This window comes from Chiloscyllium plagiosum, chromosome 10 (genome assembly GCF_004010195.1).
Source record: "Chiloscyllium plagiosum isolate BGI_BamShark_2017 chromosome 10, ASM401019v2, whole genome shotgun sequence".
NCBI lineage: Eukaryota > Metazoa > Chordata > Chondrichthyes > Orectolobiformes > Hemiscylliidae > Chiloscyllium > Chiloscyllium plagiosum.
The window spans coordinates 28,244,622-28,264,919 of NC_057719.1; the positions used below are offsets into that span (position 1 = coordinate 28,244,622).

Below are 20,298 nucleotides of genomic sequence, written 5' to 3' on the forward strand. Positions count from 1 at the left end.
CGTTGATGTGCCTCCCAATCAGTGATGGAGATTGTAGGAACATCCAAGTAATTGCATTAATAATATCCTTGATAGGCACACCGGATTTATTCTATCACTGACTGAATGATGAAAAGCCGAGTAACGTCAAGATTGTTACTTTTCTACAGCAAATTTGTATCTTCTTTTATCTGCTAGGAACATAGAGCAAGTAGAGCAAAGAGTGTGCAGACATGTCAATAGTAATTGCTCAAAAGGCCTCATTTCTACAGAGGGTGCACAATCACAGAACCTCCAGCCTTGCACTAGCATAGATGCTTCCACTTCTGTTGCTCCAGTTAGACTGTTTTTTGGGTTTTCACTTGCTGGTTTGCAATTCAGAAGTGAGCAAGGGTGCATACTGCTATCAGAATCTGTAAACCTCCACAAAAGAAACACAATCCAGAAAGTAGATAATAGAGTAGAATAGGAACTTTATGGGGTATAAATAAAGGCAATCTGCCCACTTGCCACTCACTCCAACAAGCTGCATTCACTTTCAAACACTCATGGTTGCTTCCACAAATTTAGCAAGCTTCACCAAACTTTCAAATGCTTGGTTCCTGCCCAATAAAATTAATTGAGTGGTTAGTCTGCAACCAAGACAAATCCAACTTACAGATTTGATCTCACCTGAAGCATTAATAAATTCCCAATGTCATTAAACACAACCAATGCCAAACTTTTCAGGTTGGGCAAACTGGCAAACAACAGAAGAGACAGATGTAAGAGAGCTCCAAACATAATAAAGACATGGCTTCCTGTTGGCTAAGTAATGCAACAGGACAGGTTGAAGTTGAGGGAGGCCAACTTGTGCTGAAGATGGAGGAGCAGTTTCATGGGGAGGGTGGAGATGGAGGTTTAGTGAGTATGGTATGAATTGAGCTCACAGGGTGATTGCAAACACAGATTGGGTGGAGAGGTGAAAAGAATTCAGTGATTGTGGGCAGCAATTGTTCAGTGCTCAGGATGGGAAGCTGATTAACTTGGGGAGATGGCACAAATTGCTAATTCATCTCTTGACCCACAAGCAATGCTAGAAAACCATGATGTGGAGGAGCCGGTGTTGGACTGGGGTGGACAAAGTTAAAAATCATACAACACCAGATTATAGCCCTCAGGTTTATTTTGATGCACTGGCTTTCCGAAAAGCTGGTGCTTCCAAATAACCCTGTTGGATTATAACCTGGTGTGTGATTTTTAAACTTTGCCTGAGAAAATCATGTAAACTTTCCACACAATGATCCTCACCTTCCAGGATTCCCACAACTGGCCAGGGGTAACCCAAAATGCAGGCCATGCACAAACCTCATTAAAATATTCAAATGACCAGTACTCCCCATTGGAACAGTTTGGTTGCACGCTGACTATTAATGCTAGAAATCCAAATCTCTCCAATTTTGGAAACTACAAATTTCCTTCAAATTGTTAAAGCTGGATTATGTTACAATATGGCAAAGTTTTCCCAAATATATCTGCAGGTCTACAAGCAATGGTTCACTAAGGAGCTTAGGAGAGGATCATTATTTAAAGAAAACTATGGAATTATTATCAGTCATGAAGCTAAGATTTGGAATAAGGAAAAATATTGGGGATTCAATTTGATGCCTTCTTTATGATCTAATTACCTTGGCCATTTGCTGTCTTACCTAGCTAGTCAAGAGCAAAAAACCAGTAGCCATTGAAGCTTTTCACTGCATACAAACATTGCAAAGATTTGAGATATTCAGCAACTTAGAATAATCAATGATTATATCATCATCCCAACACATACAAGTGCAAAGCCAACCAAAGAAAAGGGATGCAATGTCTCCCCTAATAAATGCATTTCTTTTGTGGACATGCTAAAAATATCCTCTATCTGGCTGCAATGTATCATGTATAAAAGACTGGGCTGTGAGTTTGTATATTCTTATTTATTGAGCAACCAGCAAGTGCTTTTACAGCAATTTTCCAAAAAAGTGACACTGACCACATCAGCCTCCCTGAACACACCTACCCACACAATTCATACATATTCATGCCATAACAATATGTGGTTCCAAGGACTTGCAAGCAACATAGTTTTGGGCTCATGTTTCGACGTGAATAGATAGGATCTACAATTATTAATACAAATGGAACTCTTTAGTCATTTGCCTACAAACCTGTGGTTCACTGGAGCCAAAAACAGAACGTTCCTAATCAAAACATTTGAGTTTAAAACTACAGAGCAATTTTAGGTTAAATGAAACAAATATTTCAAGTAAACAAGAAAAGTTCATAACACTCTTCAAAGTATAATTATGAAAGGTGTCAACATGTGAATTTGCTACATTGAGGATTTCCTCCAGTTTGAAATTCCACTTATAACTAACTGTCTGTGCAGGGCAGGATTTGCTTCCTGCTGCAGCACATTAGCTTTCCACAACAAGGAAAGTTGTTCAATATAGTGCAAGGGAGTTGCAATATATACACTAATGGCAACATGTCTGAAAGCAAAAATATGATTAAGAACAATCAGCTGGCAAAAATATTCAAAATTTGGAAATAGAGTTTATGGTTTAGCTTTGTTAAACTCAATGTTGATTCCAGAAGGCTGTAAAGTACCTAGTTGGGAGATATAGTTGCTGTTCCTTGAGCTTGTACTGAGCTTCTCTGGAACACTGCAGTAAGTCAAGGGTATATTTTAGGCGATTCAGCAATCAACCAGAGCATCACAGAACGAGGAACCCTTCAAATGCCGATGCAGGAGAGGAAGATCGGTTTGACTGTGGCATCATGCTGCAGATGGCGGAAATGGCAGATGATGATCCTTTGAAAGTGTTGGCTGAGGGTGAGGAAAGTGAGAACATGGGGAATCCCATTTTTCTTCTGAGGGGAAGGAGTAGGGCAAGAACAGAGAGTGGAAAACAAGTTGAACACAGAGGAAGGCCCTGTAAATCACAATAGGGGATGGCGTTCTGTGGAGGGAAAAAGGAAAATATGTCAGAAGTGCTGTTGAGGAAGGATGCATCAGAGCAGATGCAGAGAAGGAAAATGGGGAGTCCTTGCAGGCAACGGGATGTGAGGAAGGGTAAAACAAAAAAGGAGATATGGAATTTTGTAGGTTTACAATATTTACAAACCTATCGCCAAAAAAGAAGATGGACAAGTCATGGGAGGGAAGGGAAGTGTCATAGAGTGGACCAGCTGAAGATGGGAGAAGGGTGACAATTTGAAGCAAGGTTGAAGTAGTATTTAAGCTTGAGCAGATGTTGGCATCAATGAAATCAAAGTATGGAAAAAGGTTTCAGGCAGAGGTACCCAAGTCAGACTGCAACAATGAACTTCCACAAAGCCATAAAAAGGCAGATATAGATATGATTCATGTGAGGACCCATAGCAACCATTTATTTGGAGGGAGCGAGACAGACTAAAGGAGAAATTGTCCAATGAGAGAACAGGTTTAGTTGGGTAGGGCTGGATGAGGACTGGTTGTTCAAATGACAAAGACCATCTGGATTTCGTTAAACTTAACCCCCATTTAGGAATCTCTCAGGTGGAAAAAAATTGAAACGCTGTAAGCATTTCTAATCAAATACTCTATTAGTTTGCCAAAAAAATCAAAATTCTTTAGGGAGCTTTTTATATCTCTCTGCTTTATCTCAAAGCTCTTCACACACAAGCTTGAAAAGCACCGACTTGTTTTATGTCCCACTTGTTTCTGTTGCAAGAAACAATCTTTTTGGTCTCTTCAATAATGATCCACTGAGCTGCCTCAATTTCCACAGCCTGTTCCCACCAACTGTTCTCAGTCCACCCTGTATCTCAAATCCTCTACAGCATCTCCTGTATCTCTACTGCAGTCCTTAACTCTTCCAGCTTATCCACTTCACATTCTCTTGGCCTAACTATTTCTCCTTGACCCAATGCTGCCCAATTTTGTTAACTTCTCCCTTTCCTCTGGCATAGTTTCCCTTATGAAAATTGTGATCACCGCCCTACACTTAATCCTACCATCCTTCTCAAAATATCTCCCTCATCTCCAGCGTCTTTTTTCTTCTCAAAAAGAAGAGTGTCATGGAGTCATACAGCATGGAAACAGAACTTTTGGTCCAATTAGTCCACGCCAACCATGTTCCCAAACTAAACTAGTCTCATTTGCCTGTATTTGGCCTATTTTCCTCCAAACCTTTCCTGTTCATGTCCTTATCAAAATGTCCTTTAAAGGTTACGAATTATTGTCACCAACCACTTTCATGCCTACATGTCCCTGTTTTAATCCCTTCCAGTGAATGTCACTAATGACATTCTATATAATGTGACCATCATGTGTTATTCCTCTCCTTTCCTTCAACTTTCTTACACTTTGGAAACAGTCCATCACATCATCCTTCAAAACTGAGATCTGTGTGACAATACATTCTCATAATTCTATCGTACACGATATACACTACGTCACCTGCAATGATTTCTTTCTAAATGGTCACCTCTAGTGTGTCAAAGTGTCATATTTGACATATATTATTCTTCACGTGTATGTGCCTCCATAGATGTATCTCTCTAAACCAGAGACTGAAGAGCTTAAAAGTATCATTATTCAAATTCATACAAAGTTTAATATTCTAAAATAGCTAAAATGCTATTACCTAAATGCCATGAATAATTCAATACAAGGGAGGCAATTTTCAACAACATTTAAAGGTTTTTTTTCAAAAAATGATGTTAATTGAATGAAACATTTGCAGAAGTATAATGTTAATAAACGTTTGGAAAAAAAATTAATTATCAGAATGATAATCAAGGATGGGAGTCATTAATGATCTAACCATTTTACTTACAAACATTGAAGTATTATTGTTCCATGACTGCCTCCATCTTCCATTTGGCATCACATTATGTGACTTTGGGTCTAATCCCATAATAGAGAAGATGAAACATTTTCTAACCGAAAATTAGCGACATGAAAGAGAACCCATTTGTGCCCCTGCAAAAACTGCATTCCCTGGATCCATTTTGCTTCTGTGTAAACTGAACCAAACTCAACCCAACTCAACCACAACCACATCAACCCTGTGCTGGGCTTAATAACTGACATATATTCCATTTACAAGGCTGCCACTACTATCTCAATGCTGCCAACTCCAGTTCTACCTCGTTGCATATATTAAATCCCCATCTTAACCATCGTCACTTCCGATCCCCACTTTTCCAATGCCCCTTTACTGACTTGCTAAGCCCCAGCCCACATTAACTTTAACTCATACAGAAGCAGACTACCCACAATCTATTGCTACCTTACCACACCACCCAGAATAAAATATCATACACCTATTGGATAGGCCAAGCATTGAAACACATGAAAGGAATTAAATTGTGCTATTTATCCTGTAGGTACTTCTTTTTCCAGCATAAGTGGTGGTTAAGACTTGTCCATTCAGATGATGTGATCTTTTTAAAAAATTCACTAAATCTTAACTGCTGTCACACAAGCTCAAAAAAAAGTGAATGTGGTGTTCAATTGCAGAATTTCATTCCTTCAGATTGTACTTACTGTTCATGATCTTTTCAAAATTATTAAAATTTAATAAAAATGCTTCTAAATTTTTCTTTGTCTCTTATTTTGTTTTCTCACATTTCCTTATTTATTTCCCTCCCTTTACTTTGCTTTCACTGCATGGTTTTACAGTTTCACGTTCATTTCCTGGTTTAAAATTCCACTTGCCTCTGACTGATAGAAGAAAGATTTTGTTGTTGCTTGTCCTGTCCACAGACTGCCTGCAGAGAATACCATGCAATCACAGACTCCTGCGCAGTAGCCCAAAGATAAATTCTATGGCATTTATTATCATGAAACAAAAAAAAAATCAAACCTGCAAATTCTAGGTCAATATCTTCAAATGTTAGAGCAGGGCATGCACCTCAAAAAAGGTTATACTGCAGGGGGTTGAGCAAAATTACATTGTCTGGTTTTAAAAACACAGACTAACAAACAGTTCCTGCTGAGCAAATTTATTAACAATGCATATGGAGAATGGAACCTCGTGTTAGATGGCATTGAGTCATGCCATCTGCTGCCAAACTTCAAACAACCCAATCAAAAATGAAACTATATTGTATACACTTAAATATCGTGAAACTCCTAACAGTGATTACAGTTCATTGTTTCTAACAACGGAAATCCGTGAAAACATTCTTCAGTCCTGAATAATAAAACTGTTTATCACCCTGACAAAAATATATTCTGATTCATACAACATATCAAAAAGATGACAGTCTCTAGAAAATAACAATAATTTTCTTGGGGAAAAAGCTGGGTGAATTTTGTTTGTGCTCTCTCACTGGGGAATCTGTGCTCAAAGGTTTCCTTACAATTGTTACAATCCATATCAGCGTTGAGCACTCATTTGCTTAAAGCCTCATAGGTTTCCTCTGATTTTCTCATCTACTAGTGCACAGTATGCAAAACCATCCAGACATCTTGCCAAAACAATCAATCAATCTTTGTATGTTTGCTTTGGACAGTAAATGTAGCAGTCAGTGCAACTCAAAGAGAAAGGGACACAATAGTCAAACCAAGTCTTCTATTCATTCAGTCACCAGTCACACGTTTTTCCTTGCCCTGTATCAGCAGAGATCAGCTAATTTAGCAAGGCTCTGTGTTTGAACCCAACGGGAGAATCTCATGCCCTCCCCTCCAATGGGTTTGGTGATGGATCACAATTTAATCTGGCAGGAGAGGGACAGGTAGGGACCCCTGCCATCTCCCTGCCTCCACTTTGATTAAGTCAAATGGTTGAGGGCAGTTAATGCCTCATGCCACCATGTCATGTGTTAACTCAACTGAGGACTCAACATGTGGTAAGTACAACAAGCAAACCCATGGGGTGGGTGGGTAGCCCTTTGTTGAAACGGACAAGAGACTCAGCACTGGGGAGAGGGCTTCCACTGAGAGTCACCCCGCAGCTTTGCCATCAACCTATCTCAGCACTCCAGCAGCAGCCACGCACAATCCACTCCCCACCACTCACTTCTGGCCTTATATCCAGTGCTGATCCCAGGTCTCTGTCGTATTGGCAGTGTCACCACCTCCACACTGGTACTGCCACTCAATACAGCTGTCACTCAATGATGGCTTGATTAGTGGGGAGGAAAGAGGATTTTCCCCTCAGGACCCTTGATCCCGAGGGAAAACCTATTCCTGCTCTGACAAATTCTGTGTAGAACAAAATACCTTCCTCAAAGAAAGAAAAAAAACAAAGAGGTGAGGGGTTTTGGCTGGCTGTCCAACCCACAACTGAAGTTGCCTCAGAGAGATATTTTGGGTTAAATAGCCACCATCACAAAACATGGGTCATTTGTTGAATGGTATCACTCACCTTGGAGCAGAAAAGCAATTAATTCAAACACATTGCAGTATCTGGAGTACATAATGTAGGCTGATAATTGAGTGCAGTACCAAAGGAATGCTGCAATGTCAATGTTCAGGAGAAAGTGAGGGCTCCAGATGCTGGAGAGTCAGAGTCGAAAAGTATGCGCTGGAAAAAGCACAATAGATCAGGCAGCATCCAAGGAACAGGAGAGATGAAGGGCTGATGCCCAAAATGTCGACTCTCCTACTCCTTGAATACTGCCTGGCTCGCTGTTGTTTTTCCACGCGATAGGTTTTGACTCTGCAATGTCAATGGTGTCACACTTAAGTGAAATCTTAAATCAAGACCTTCTCTGTCCTCTTAGGAGTGTAAAAAAAAATCAAATAGTAACTTTTCAACAAGAGCAAAACAGGTTAAACAATCAATGTTTACTCTTCAACCAACATCACAAGGAAATTTCCCATCCAAGGACCTGTTCAAATGTCTTTTAAATGCTGTAATCATATTCGCCTCTACTAGTTCCTCTAGCACCTCATTCCATATTCACAGAACTCTGAAAAAGTTGCCTTTCAGGACCCTTTTAAATCTTTCCCATCTCACCTCAAACCTATGCTCTCTGGTTCTGAACTCCCTACCCTGAGGAAAAGACCTTCGCTATTCACCTTATTTATGCCCCTCATGATTTTACAAACCTCTAGAAGATCACCCCTCAGCCTCCTACACTCCACTGAAAACAGTCCCAGCCTATCCAGCCCCTCCTCATAACTCAAACTGTCCAGTCTTGGTAACATCCTTGTGAATCATTTTTGCAGCCTTTCCAGTTCAATAACATCAGTCCTATAGCAGGGTGACCACAACTGTGTGCAGTACTCCAAATGAGGCCTAACTAATGTCTCGCTTAAACATGATATCCCAACTCCTGTACTCAATGCTGTGACCAATGAAGGCAAGTATGCAAAACACATTCTTCACCACCCTGTCTACCTGTGATGCCACTTCTAAGAAACTATGTACCTGCACCCAAGGTCTCTGTTCAAAATCACTCCAAGGCCCTACCATTAACTGTGCGAGTCCTACTCTGATTTGTCATACAAAAATGCAACATTTAGATATAGATTTAGAAGATATGGAATTCCTATAGAGTGAAAATAGGCCCTTTGTCCCAACAAGTCCACACCAATCCTCCAAAGAGTAACCCACCCAAACCCATTCCCCTACTGTGCTACATTTACCCCAGACTAAACACCTAACCTACATACCCCTGAACACTATGGGCAATGTTTAACAGGGCCAATTCACCAAATTGTACATCTTTGGATTGTGGGAGGAAACCAGAGCACCCAGAGGAAACCCATGCAGACACGGGGAGAATGTGCAAACTTCACACAGACAGACAGTCCCCCGAGGTGGGAATCAAATCCGGGTCCCTTGCGCTGTGAGGCAGCAGTGGTAACCACTGAGCCACCATGCCACCCCTAATCTGAATTAAACTCTACCTGCCACTCCTCAGCCCACTGGCTGCTGTTACTGTAACTTTTTGATGTATCAGAACATGAGCATCATTTGGATTGAGTGGACTGGGAGATAGTGAATGATCAGCCTTTTCTCCATGTGAGGAAGAGTTTGCAGTGAATCAGCTGCCCTATTCTACATCCCTCACCACTGTCCACTGAAATCAACAGAAACTAAAATAGGGATGGAAGCAATTTGGTACACCATTCACTCTTGCACATGACCACACAAAGTCATGTCCCCGATTTGGGCTGAGCCATAGTCTGAGTGTAGAGAGTTTTTGATTGATGTGATCCTGTATTTTGCAGTGCACCTGTCAGCATGCACACACTAGTGGGTACACAGGGAAAGTACAAACATGAGGGGCACACCAATGAGCAAGAATGTCCATACTGCACATGGGCAGTTACAGACACATAAGTGAGTCCTTCTGGAATCGTGACCTATTCAAGTATGACATGTCAGAGAGCAAGTGACTGAACACCTGAAGTGTGATTGGAAACGTTGCATACTACGAAGATTTACAGTAGGGAGAGAGTAAACATTGCAGGCTTTTAGTTTGCTTTTGATTCAGAATAATTAAAGATTAATTTTAACTTAGAAATTAAAACTTCTAGTGCAGTTTTGGAGGAGACCTGACTAAGATCAAAGGCAAATATTGTCTTTTTCCTGCAAAAGGAGTTGTTTTTTCAGAGCAATTAAGGAAACAAGTTCTCAGTAGGAAAGGTTTGTTTGTAGAATTTTCAAAGCAGGTGTTTTTGGTTAGAAAGCTCCAGGTTTGGGAATTAGAATCATAGAATCCCTGTAGTATGAAAACAGGCCCTTCAGCCCAACAAGTCCACTCCAATCCTCCAAAGAGTAACCCACCCAGACCCATTCCCCTACCCTATTATTCTACATTTCCCCTGACTAATGCACCTAACCTACACATCCTTTAACACTATGGGCAATTTAGCATGGCTAATTCACCTCACCTACTCATCTTTGGATTGTGGGAGGAAACCAGAGCACCTGGAGGAAACCCATGCAGACACAGGGAGAATATGCAAACTTCACACAGACAGACACTCGCCCAAGGCTGGAATCAAACCCGGGTCCCTGGCGCTATGAGGCAGTGGAGCTAACCACTGAGCCACCGTGCCACCCCAAGGTTCTTACAAACTGAGAAAGACTGACCTCTTAATTTTTGCTGATCTTCCAACTCAGTACCCAGTTCCCACTTTCTCCCTACGAACATAGTCCACATGGATTTCAGCTAGGTCTTTGATAAGGTTCCATATGGTAAGCTGTTCCGGAAGGTTAGTTCACATGGAATCCAGGGAAAGCTGGGAAATTGGATACAAATTTGGCTTGAAAGTAGGAAGCAGAGGGGAATAGTAGAAAGATGCTTATGGGACTGGAGGCCTGTGACTAGTGGAGTGCCTCAGGGGTTGGTGCTGGGCCCAGTACTATTGTTATCTATAATGAATTATTTAAATGAGAATGTACAAGGCATGATTAGATGCAGATAGCACTAAAATAGGCAGTGTCATAGACAGTGAGGAAGGTTATCAGGACTTGCAGCAGGACCTTGATCAGCGGGATCAGCGGACCAAGAATAGAGTTTAATAGAAATAAATGTGAGGACTTATATTTTGGAAAGTTAAATCAAGGTAGGAGTTTCATGGTGAATGGTAGGGCCTTAAGGAGAGTAGTGGAACAGAGGGACCTTGGAATTCAGTATCACAGTTCTCTGAAAGTGGAGTCACAGGTAGACAGGGCAGGAAGACGACTTTTGGCACACTGGCCTTCATCAGTCAAGGCACTGAATATAAAATAGGAAGGGTTTGGAGGGATATGGGCTGGGTGCTGGCAGGTGGGACTAGATTGGGTTGGGATATCTGGTCGGCATGGACAGGTTGGACCAAAGGGTCTGTTTCCATGCTGTACATCTCTATGACTCTAAGTTGGGAAGTTATGTTACAGTTGTACAGAATGTTGGTGAGTCCGCACATGGAGTATCGTGTTCTTGGTCACCTTGGTGTTACTAAACTGGAAAAAGTGCAGACAAAATTTACAAGAATGTTGCCCGGACTCAATGGTCTTAATTATAAGGAGTGGTTGGACAAGCTAGGACTTTTTTTTTTCTTTAGAGCATTGGAGATGGAAGGGGGAATCTTATAGATGTCTATAAGATCATGAGAGGCATGGAGAGGGTAAATGCACTCAGTCTTTTTCTGGGTTGGGGAATTGAAGACCAGAGGGCATCAGTTTAAGGTTAGAGGGGAAAGGATAAAAGTGAACCTGAGGGGCAACTTTTTTTTCCTTTACACAGAGTGTGGCACACATATGGAACAAGCTGCCAGTGGAAGTGGTTGAGTTGGGTGCATTAAAAGACATTTGGACAAATACATGGATAAGAAAGGTTTCAAAGGACATGAGCCAACTGCAGGAAATGGGGTTGATGTGGATGGACATTATGGTCGGCATGGATGAGTTTGGGCCAAAGGGCCTGTCTCTATGCTGTAGGAGTCTATGGCATATGAATTAGGAGCAGGAATTGGCAATTCAGCCCCTCTGGTATTCAATACGAATCAGAGTCAGATAGAAATCTGCTGGCAACACGGTACAATCTGCCAGAAAGAGATGTATTTGGTAAAATAATGCAACCCAACAGAGCCCCAGAGAAATCAGGATATCCAAACTTACAAGAAAAATCATTATTTTAAATATTTTTACTGAGATAAAGCTAAGGTTGAGCCATCAGGAGACCGGTGGATAAATAGTTAGTAGTTTCTTCCTTTTTAAAACCCTTGCTCAGAGACAGCAATGAACCAGCATTTTCTCCAAATTTTAGTAACGGCTTGTTGAAATCCAAGTGTGGCAGATCATTCCGCCCCCAGCTTCCAAATGCATTTCTAAGCTTCATTCAGAACCAGGTGCAGGGGCAAGAGCAAGAGATGATGCTTGATGATTTGCTGAAGTACTGTGTGCTAAAATAGAATGTACTGCAAAAAGTGTGAATCCATGTTATTGAAGTGGGTGGTAATTATGAATTATAACGTTAAAGCAGCATCGAATATAACTGAAGAAGAGAGAAGAGATGGAGATTAGCTTCCCAAAATGCTTTGTTGGTAAATGTATTCCACTGTGTGGGACACAGCTATGTTGATCCTCACAACTAATCTCTGCTAAGTTAAGTCACAGAAACATAGAAACTAAGAGCAGCTGTAGGCCATTCAGCCCTTTGATCCTGCTCTGCCATTCAACATGATCATCTGTAATACACTATCTCAATACCATTTTCTCCCTTTCTCTTCTTACCTATTGACACCTTTAATATCTTAAAAATTGTTTATATTCAAAAAAGAAATTGATAGTGACCTGCACAGCCTGCACAGCCTTCTGTGGTAGAAAATTGCATATGTTGACTACCCTTTGAAGGAAGAACTGTTTCCTCTTCCAAGACCTAAATGGCCTAACCTGTATCCTAAAGACATGACCCCTGGACTCCCTGGCCTTCTAGAAATCCCAACCAGGGAAACATTCTGCCTGTATCTAGTCTGTCCACTCCTGTTGTATCTTTCAATAGGATCCTCCTCATTCTAAACCCTAGTCAATACAAGCCCAGTCAAACCAACCTCTCCTTATACACCAAATCTGCCATCCCTGGTACTGCACTCCCTCTATGGCAAACATATCCTCTCTTAGGCAGGGATACCAAAACTGTATAGTTCTCCAAGCGTGGTCTCACCAAAGCCCTGTATTACGGCAGTTAGACATCCCTATTTCTGAACCCAAATTGTCTTGCAATGACAACTAACATACTTCTTAATTGCCTGCTGCAGCTGCACACTTACTTTCATTGACTGATGTACAAGGATACCCTTTGTCCATCCACATTTCCCAATATGTCACTCTAAGTAATCCTCTGAAGTTCTGTATAACTTCACACTTACTCACATTTTACGACACTGCTGTGGCTTTTCTCACACAATTTGACTAGATTATCCTGAAGCCTCCTTATATTCTCCTCACACTCATAATCCCACAGAGTCTTACTTGGTCAGCAAGCTTGGAATTTTTGCATTTGGTGTCCTAATACAAATCAGTTCTATGTAATGAATCGCTATGGCCCAGGTACGTATCCCTCTGTAAGACCACGAGTCACTGCCTGCCACCCCGACCCTTTTTATTTCCAACCTGTGTTTTTGGTCTATCAGGCAATTCTCAATCCATGTCTGTACATTACCCCAATCTCATGAACTTTAAATTTTGCCCACAAGCCTCTGATGTAGGACTTTATAAAAAGTCTTCTTCTTCTGAATCAATTTTGCTAGATACATCCTCAAATGTACCAGTAGATTAGTTAAGAAAGACTTCCCTTTCATAAACCCAGGCTGACTTTGTCTAATCCCATTAATGCTTTCCAAATGCTCTGTTATCATGTCTTTTATAATAGACCTTAGCATTTTCCCCATGAGTGCTGTTTTGCTAACTGGCTTTAATTCTGTTTTTGCTCTACTTCCTTTGTTTTAAAATAGTGGGGGTTATATTTGACTTTCAATCCGTAGGAACTGCTCCACAGTCCATAGAATGTTGGAAGACCATAAGATATACAGAAGTAGAATTAGGCCATTCAATCCATAAAGTCTGCCCCACCATTCGATCATAGCTGATGACCACCAATACATCCAATCTTTCCAAGGGCACTTCATGTAGTTCTCTGGGATGTAGGTTGCCTGGCCCTGGTGATTTGTCAGTATTTAATCTCATTTCATTCTCAATTGGACCGCATCTGGGGCACTGCAAATGGCCTGAAAATACTTGGGTTGGGGGCCGAGAGGTGGGAGAAGGATGGGGGAAATTAGTTAAATGTTCTTCCTCTTGGTTGTTATCTGGTGATATTGGGTGGAATGACGTGTGTAAACTTCAGGTGATGACCAGTTTGAGATCAGTTGTACAATGCAAAGAGCCCCATGACCTGGTTCCCACATTGATGATCTTACTCCAGTCAATGGCCTCCATACACAGCACTGGTCACCAATCAGCACCAGTCTATTCAAACAGAAGAAAACATTTGGGTCTCCTCCTCTCCCTAGCTAAACCAGGAGTCACAGGATTGTGATGGAGTAGAATTCCCTCCCAATCTCTGAAGACTTGCAGCACGAAAGTTCGAAACATTGTGATCTGCAAACACTAAACAGCTCATATAGTTTGCAGGCTCAGTATTTTATAACAAGCCCACCAGTACCACCAAATGTTGCATCCAGTTTCTACTTATAGGACTCATCAGTATCCACCAAATATTTTCTTGAATTTGTAACAATGCTCTTAAGTAGCAGCCTCAGAAACTATAGCAGACCTAAGTCCATAGGATCAACACACCTTTCCTGCATCTCTCTTAAGCTATACATAAAAATGTTTGCCTGGAACTTTGAAATGTTTAAAGGCAGCAGGTATGTATAGAATACATGCAACTTCTCAATGTTTAGTGGCAATGCCACTTAAAGACATAATGTCACCTCATTATGGAGTTCTTGCACATGTTAAGCTACTGTCATCTAGTCACTTTTGCCAGCAGGAACAGTTCACTGTGCACAATTCTTGTGTTTAGTCGATGTTAATGCAGATAGCTATTTTATGTGTGATCATAGATCCATTGTCTCGTCTACAAACCTACTAAAAAAAGGCGTTTTGAAATACAACATCGTCCTTTCAATTTTATTTCTGGGTCACTGTATTCAAAACCTGACAGTGGATGGATGGAGTCAAGACTTTCTGTTTCAAACGTCACGACAGAATAATGGTCAGTTCTGTTCATGAAACCTGCCCGCGGATGTACACTGTGTTGAAGTGACAGTATTTTAAATGATTAACTAAAGTAACGAGAGCTCTGACAGCAACTGCTTACCCAGCCTTCAAAGGTCTTCGTGCCATTTTTCAGCAGTTCCTCGAACTGGAGGGTACAGTTCGCCACAAAGTCATCGTAGCCAATGGGGGTATCATGGAAAACGGTGAGTTCCAGCTCACTGCTTCGCCAGATCTGGGTGCTGAAGTCCTCATTAAAAGTGGGCTGGCTGGTTTTCTGTTTAGTGACGGTCTGTCCGACCCTCCGGTTATCCACCTTCACCATCACATACGGATCCAGTAACTGGTAACTTTTGCTAGATATCGAATGTCTGAGGGCGCATCGGGTTGGTTTCAGATCCACAGCCTCCCCGATCTTCACTTTCAGAGATCCACTGAAAACGACCATGCTTGAAGATCCAGTGCGCTCTTTATAATCACCCGGCTCTCACAGGAACCCTCCTTCTGACTATTCACACTTCAGAAAGTCGTGGAGATAAGTAACAAAAAGTGCTGAAAACAATTTTTTAAAAAAAACAACCCTAATTTGACCGTGGAGGAGAGTTTAATTACCGCCAGAGAGAGAGATTCCTCATTTGCCAGTATTCCTACCTGGCCAAGCAAGTCCTGAAGCAGGAAACATTGCAGGTGGCTAGAATTTCGGGAGACCTCTGAAGTCCTTTACTGACTGAAACAGGTTTGTTCAATGGTCCGCCGGACACTTTCGGTTTTTCAGATCGAGACCTTCAGAGGGAACGAAGCAAGTTGAGGATTTTGAGTGAGCCCAGACTAGTACCGGATTCCCTGACACTCGGTCTGTGTGAACAGGACCCACTTGTTATTTCAGACTATTTGGTTACGGAGAAGCAGGAAGCAATCAAACGTCAAATTTCCGTGTGTCAATTGCTGAAGTGTTGGGCTCTTTAAAGCAACGCACGCTGCCAGAGCCTTAGATTTCTCCAAGGGATGCACTTCCCAATTGGGGGAAATCAATCTTCAGTAATAAATCTTGCTCACAATTTGTTGTTGTTTTAGAAAGACTCAGGTTTGGGCTGATTTTTTTACTTGGATACCTTGCAAAGAATTCTGGGGGTTGTAGTCTTGCCTTACTTTTGTTACGGGCAAGATTGAATATTCAAAACTACAACTTCCAGAAAACGGAGCGTGAAACAATAGACCCAGCTTTGATTGTGATTGGCTGGGAAGCTGAAATATTTGGCGACTGATGGCTGTTAAGTACCAATTGCATCGACCTATAGGTGACTCCCAGTCCATCCCCTCTGTTGAGGGTGTGGCCCCATTGCAACTTCACCTGTTGGGTGGGGTTTACGTTGTAAGGTGTTGAGTGAGAAAGGGACGTTTTTTGTGTGTGCACTGTTTTGTTTAGTGTAAGGTGGAAAGGAAAAAGCCTTGTACCTGAATGAACTTGGCATTCACTGTGAAACAGATGAAATGATAGAGCAAAAAAGTACAATCTGATAACCACTCCAAGGTCCAGGACTACGTGTTGAGGGACACGCTGAAGCTTGGGGCAGCTGCCACCAAGGCGCGGTGGGGAAAGACCACCGTGTAACATCTGACTGCCTAAAGAACAGGGGGCCCCGTGCAGTCATTTGGGCTCTGCTGACACCTCAGCTAAAAATGTAATCGTATAGACCTGTAAATAGGAATGATTACTCTGTTTTCGGTATGCAAACAAATGGAATGTTTACATATGTACGGCATGTCCAGTTGTACAGATCATCAAAGTATTTTATGAATAAAGTATATTTTTGAAATAAAAAAATCTGATAACCATTACAGCGATGCAGAGGCGGGAGAATATAAACTGGGACCTGAATGTTGGACGATACATGACATTTAGGAAGATAGGATGGACTGAAAAAGTTGACTTAATTAATTGCTTCAGTACATTAGGGAGGTATTACCCAAGTGCAGTTGTAGAAGCGGTTGGAAGACAGATGTTAAATTACCATAAAGACAAATCCCTTGCAGGGGTAGTATACAGATACCTACCACTAACTACAGGGTAGGACAGAGTAAAAATGAAGAAAGATTGGAAAAAGTACAGCAATAATAATACAGCATTTTAATTTACATTTAAATTAGAAAATCAAAGCAGCAAAGGTAGCCTAGATGGAGTGGTCACAGGATGGGTTTCTTAAACCAGCACGTTCTGAAATCAACCAGAGAGCACTAGATTTTACTGGATTTAGAAAGAAAAACAGAAACTGTTGGGAAAACTCAGTAGGTCAGGCAGTATCTGCAGAGAGAAGGCAGAATTAATAGTTGGGCCCAGTGACCCTTCAGAAAAGCTCTGAAAATAGTATCAAAACTTTAAAAAAAAAGTCAATGATGCAAAGATACCCAGTAAGTAAGACATTTGTACGGAAATACAGCAAAGAAATCTGCCATCCTCACCTGGTCTGGCCTATATGTCACTCAAGACCCACAAATGGCGAGTGGTCTCCTACTCCTAATGTTTGTTTATACATTTACTAATACCATTGTGCTCATTCAATTAGCCCACTCCAAGGTGATTTTATGTGGCATTGTTAGAGGAGGGGCTTGGATGGTCAAGTAGCATTTTAGTCATATATCATTTCCCCCAGCAGAAAATGATATAACCAGAGCCAATAGGTAACATGCTCCCCACAACACTGAAAATGTTTAGAACAATTTAAAATAATCATTTACTACTTGTTAATAAAGCTGTTAATACCTGTTAATAAAATTGATCATGGGGAGGCCGTGGCTTCATGGTAATGGTATTAACTAGCGATCTAGAGACAGGCTAACCTAGTCTGTCTAAATGTAACTCCAGACCCACACCAATGTGGTTGACTTTTAATTAGCCTCTGGTCAATTAGGGATGGCCAATGAAAGCTGGCCTAGTCAGCAAGGCCTACATCCCAAGAACACTGGGTGGCACGGTGGCACAGTGGTTAGCACTGCTGCCTCACAGCGCCAGAGACCTGGGTTCAATTCCCACCTCAGGCGACTGACTGTGTGGAGTTTGCACGTTCTCCCCGTGTCTGCGTGGGTTTCCTCCGGGTGCTCCGGTTTCCTCCCACAGTCCAAAGATGTGCAGGTCAGGTGAATTGGCCATGCTAAATTGCCCGTAGTGTTAGGTAAGGGGTAAATGTAGGGGTATGGGTGGGTTGCGCTTCAGCGGGTCGGTGTGGACTTGTTGGGTCGAAGGGCCTGTTTCCACACTGTAATCTAATATAATCTAATCTAATCTAACAATTGTTAAAAAAGCATGGTCTATCAATAACCTTCATTTCATTTCATAATTTGTTCCTAATAGAGTAATGAGAAAGTGAGAACTGCAGATGCTGGAGGATCAGATTTGAAATATGTGGTGCTGGAAAAGCACAGCAGGTCAGGCAGCATCTGAGGATCAGGATCTGAGGCAGCAGCAGGAGAGTCGAAGTTTCAAATGAAGGGCTGATGCCCCTGCTCCTCTGATTTTGCCTGACCTGCTGTGCTTTTCCAGCACCACACTTTTCGACTCCTACAAGAATAAGTAAGTCTCAGTAAATAATAATTCATCACAACAGCAGGTCATAAACAACAGGTTAAATCAGAATTTCTATAGAAAAATCTGAGCATTTTGTTTTAGATGAAGCTGCTTGCAGAGTGTTTCAAATATTTGCAGCATTCGTGAACTTTGGCAACACTGCAGATGGTTCAGGAACACCACGCCTGTTATGTTAAAACAACAGTACATATTCAAGAGGCTCTTGTAGTGAAGTGGTAGTGTCCCAACCTCTGAACCAGTAGGTCTGGGTTCAAGTCTCACCTGCTCCAGCAGTGTGTAATAATAACATCTCTGAATAGGTTGATTCAGGGGAAAAAATTGCTTGAGTAAAAGCTCAGCAAGGCCATTCAAGATGAAGAATTTGTCTACCTAATTGACAAAATCATACAAAAAACACTTTTTATATTGTAACTATGGCATTAATATGTATGTGAGAAGTAATGAGTTTTTGCAATAGAAAAGATGAACTAAAGTGGAAGCATTTTTGGAATGTAACTGCATAGAAAGTTAAACTGATCACTCGTTGTTTTTCCTCACAGTTCATTTTTGAGACATCTATATTAGATCATAGCCCATTCCAGCTCATCCCAATCTTTAGGCTGATTGTACATGTTAAGGCATGCACACTGTGCACAACTCCTTTCCAGTACAGTACACCTGAAGTTGGCAACTCATGTAGGGGCAAGATTCCACAAGTGTCGGGATCAGGTTAAATGCTAACTGTGTAACTTCAAATGAGGTTTACTATCGGCATGCATGATGCAAGAGGATTTATAGATGCTGTTACTCACCTCTAGTTAAAATGCAGCAAGTGTATAAAGAGACAAATAACAAGTTAACCCTTTCCAAGTAATGATGAAATCTGCAAAGATATTCAATTAAATTCAGTAAGATACCATCTTCAGGAAAAGTGGCTCACAGCAAACATTTCATCTGACAGAATCTGGGTTGAAATTAACAGGCAGGGTTCAAATTGAAGATCCCTACTTTTATGGTATCTATAATGAGATTAATTAAATTCCTCTTACAAATTCTTCAAACTGGTTTCTTGGACTATATTGTTAACTTAACAGAATAAACAGAAATGTTTAAAAGTAATAAATTACATTAAAGGCAATTCTTTACAATGATTTAATTTTTTAATGAACCTTGAGTCGCATTAGATTATGCGATCCCTTAAGATTTAAGGGATATTTTATTTTGATAATTGATTTAGCAGTAATTTCTTTTCTTCTATAAAGTATATTATGAGTTATTCCTGACATCAGCAATCCAGACAGAGAAACAATGAGAACATTAGGATTATTTTGAGGATTTCAAAATTTTAACCAATTTTTCAAGACTTTTAGACTTAACTCGTTCCTTGGTTAAGTTCCATGTGACATGATGCAGTGATTGTCTCACAGTTTGTGGCATCCAATCATTAAAGCACCATCTGCTGGATTTGGCAAACATTGCACAGGATTGAACACTTAATGATGCCAAATGGCTCAATTCCAAAACTGAATTCATTGGGGATATTTTAATTAAAAAGATTTGTTTCAAGCCTTTCTGGTTTTAAAAAATAAGAAGAAGAACATTAGCCTAAAACTGCTAAAAAAATTCTGTTTTTGTTTGCCTAGAGAATGGCAATGGTCATAACAATGAGATATTCCATTGGGAAGTAAGTAATAAAGGTGCAAAGTGTAATCATGTTTTTTCACTGTTGTGCTCATCAGGGTAAAAAAATTATTTGTGATCAAATATCATCTTATGATTTATCATTAATTTTAACAAAACAATAGGCATGGCACAGGTTACGTGTTCCTTCCATTCTATTGCTATCATTGTCTTAAACTCATGTTAATATTCCCTACAGCAACAGCACAACATCATTGGCACAGAGAGTAGGAGTAAGCTAGTCAGCCCTTTGAGCCTGTTTCGCCATTCAATTAGCTCGTGACTAATCTCTGACCTAACTCTACATACATGCCTTTGGCCCAGATCCCCCAATACCTTTGCTTAATAAAGGTTAATTTATCTCAGATTTAAAATTATTAACTGATCAAGTGTTAAATTCTG

General features: G+C 40.9%; 1 protein-coding gene across 3 annotated transcripts in view; it reads right to left on the reverse strand.

Annotated features, from left to right (window-relative positions):
• Positions 1-16,287, reverse strand: part of prkcha (protein kinase C, eta, a) — a 219,890-nt gene extending 203,603 nt beyond the window's left edge. For 2 of the 3 annotated variants that reach the window (XM_043697243.1, XM_043697241.1), the window contains exon 1: positions 14,758-16,287. In XM_043697243.1, the coding sequence (XP_043553178.1) occupies positions 14,758-15,102 (345 nt within the window). In that variant the 5' untranslated portion in view covers positions 15,103-16,287. The remainder of the gene's footprint in view (positions 1-14,757) is intronic. The other variant, XM_043697242.1, reaches the window with a different exon arrangement.
• Between the last annotated feature and the right edge of the window lie 4,011 nt (positions 16,288-20,298).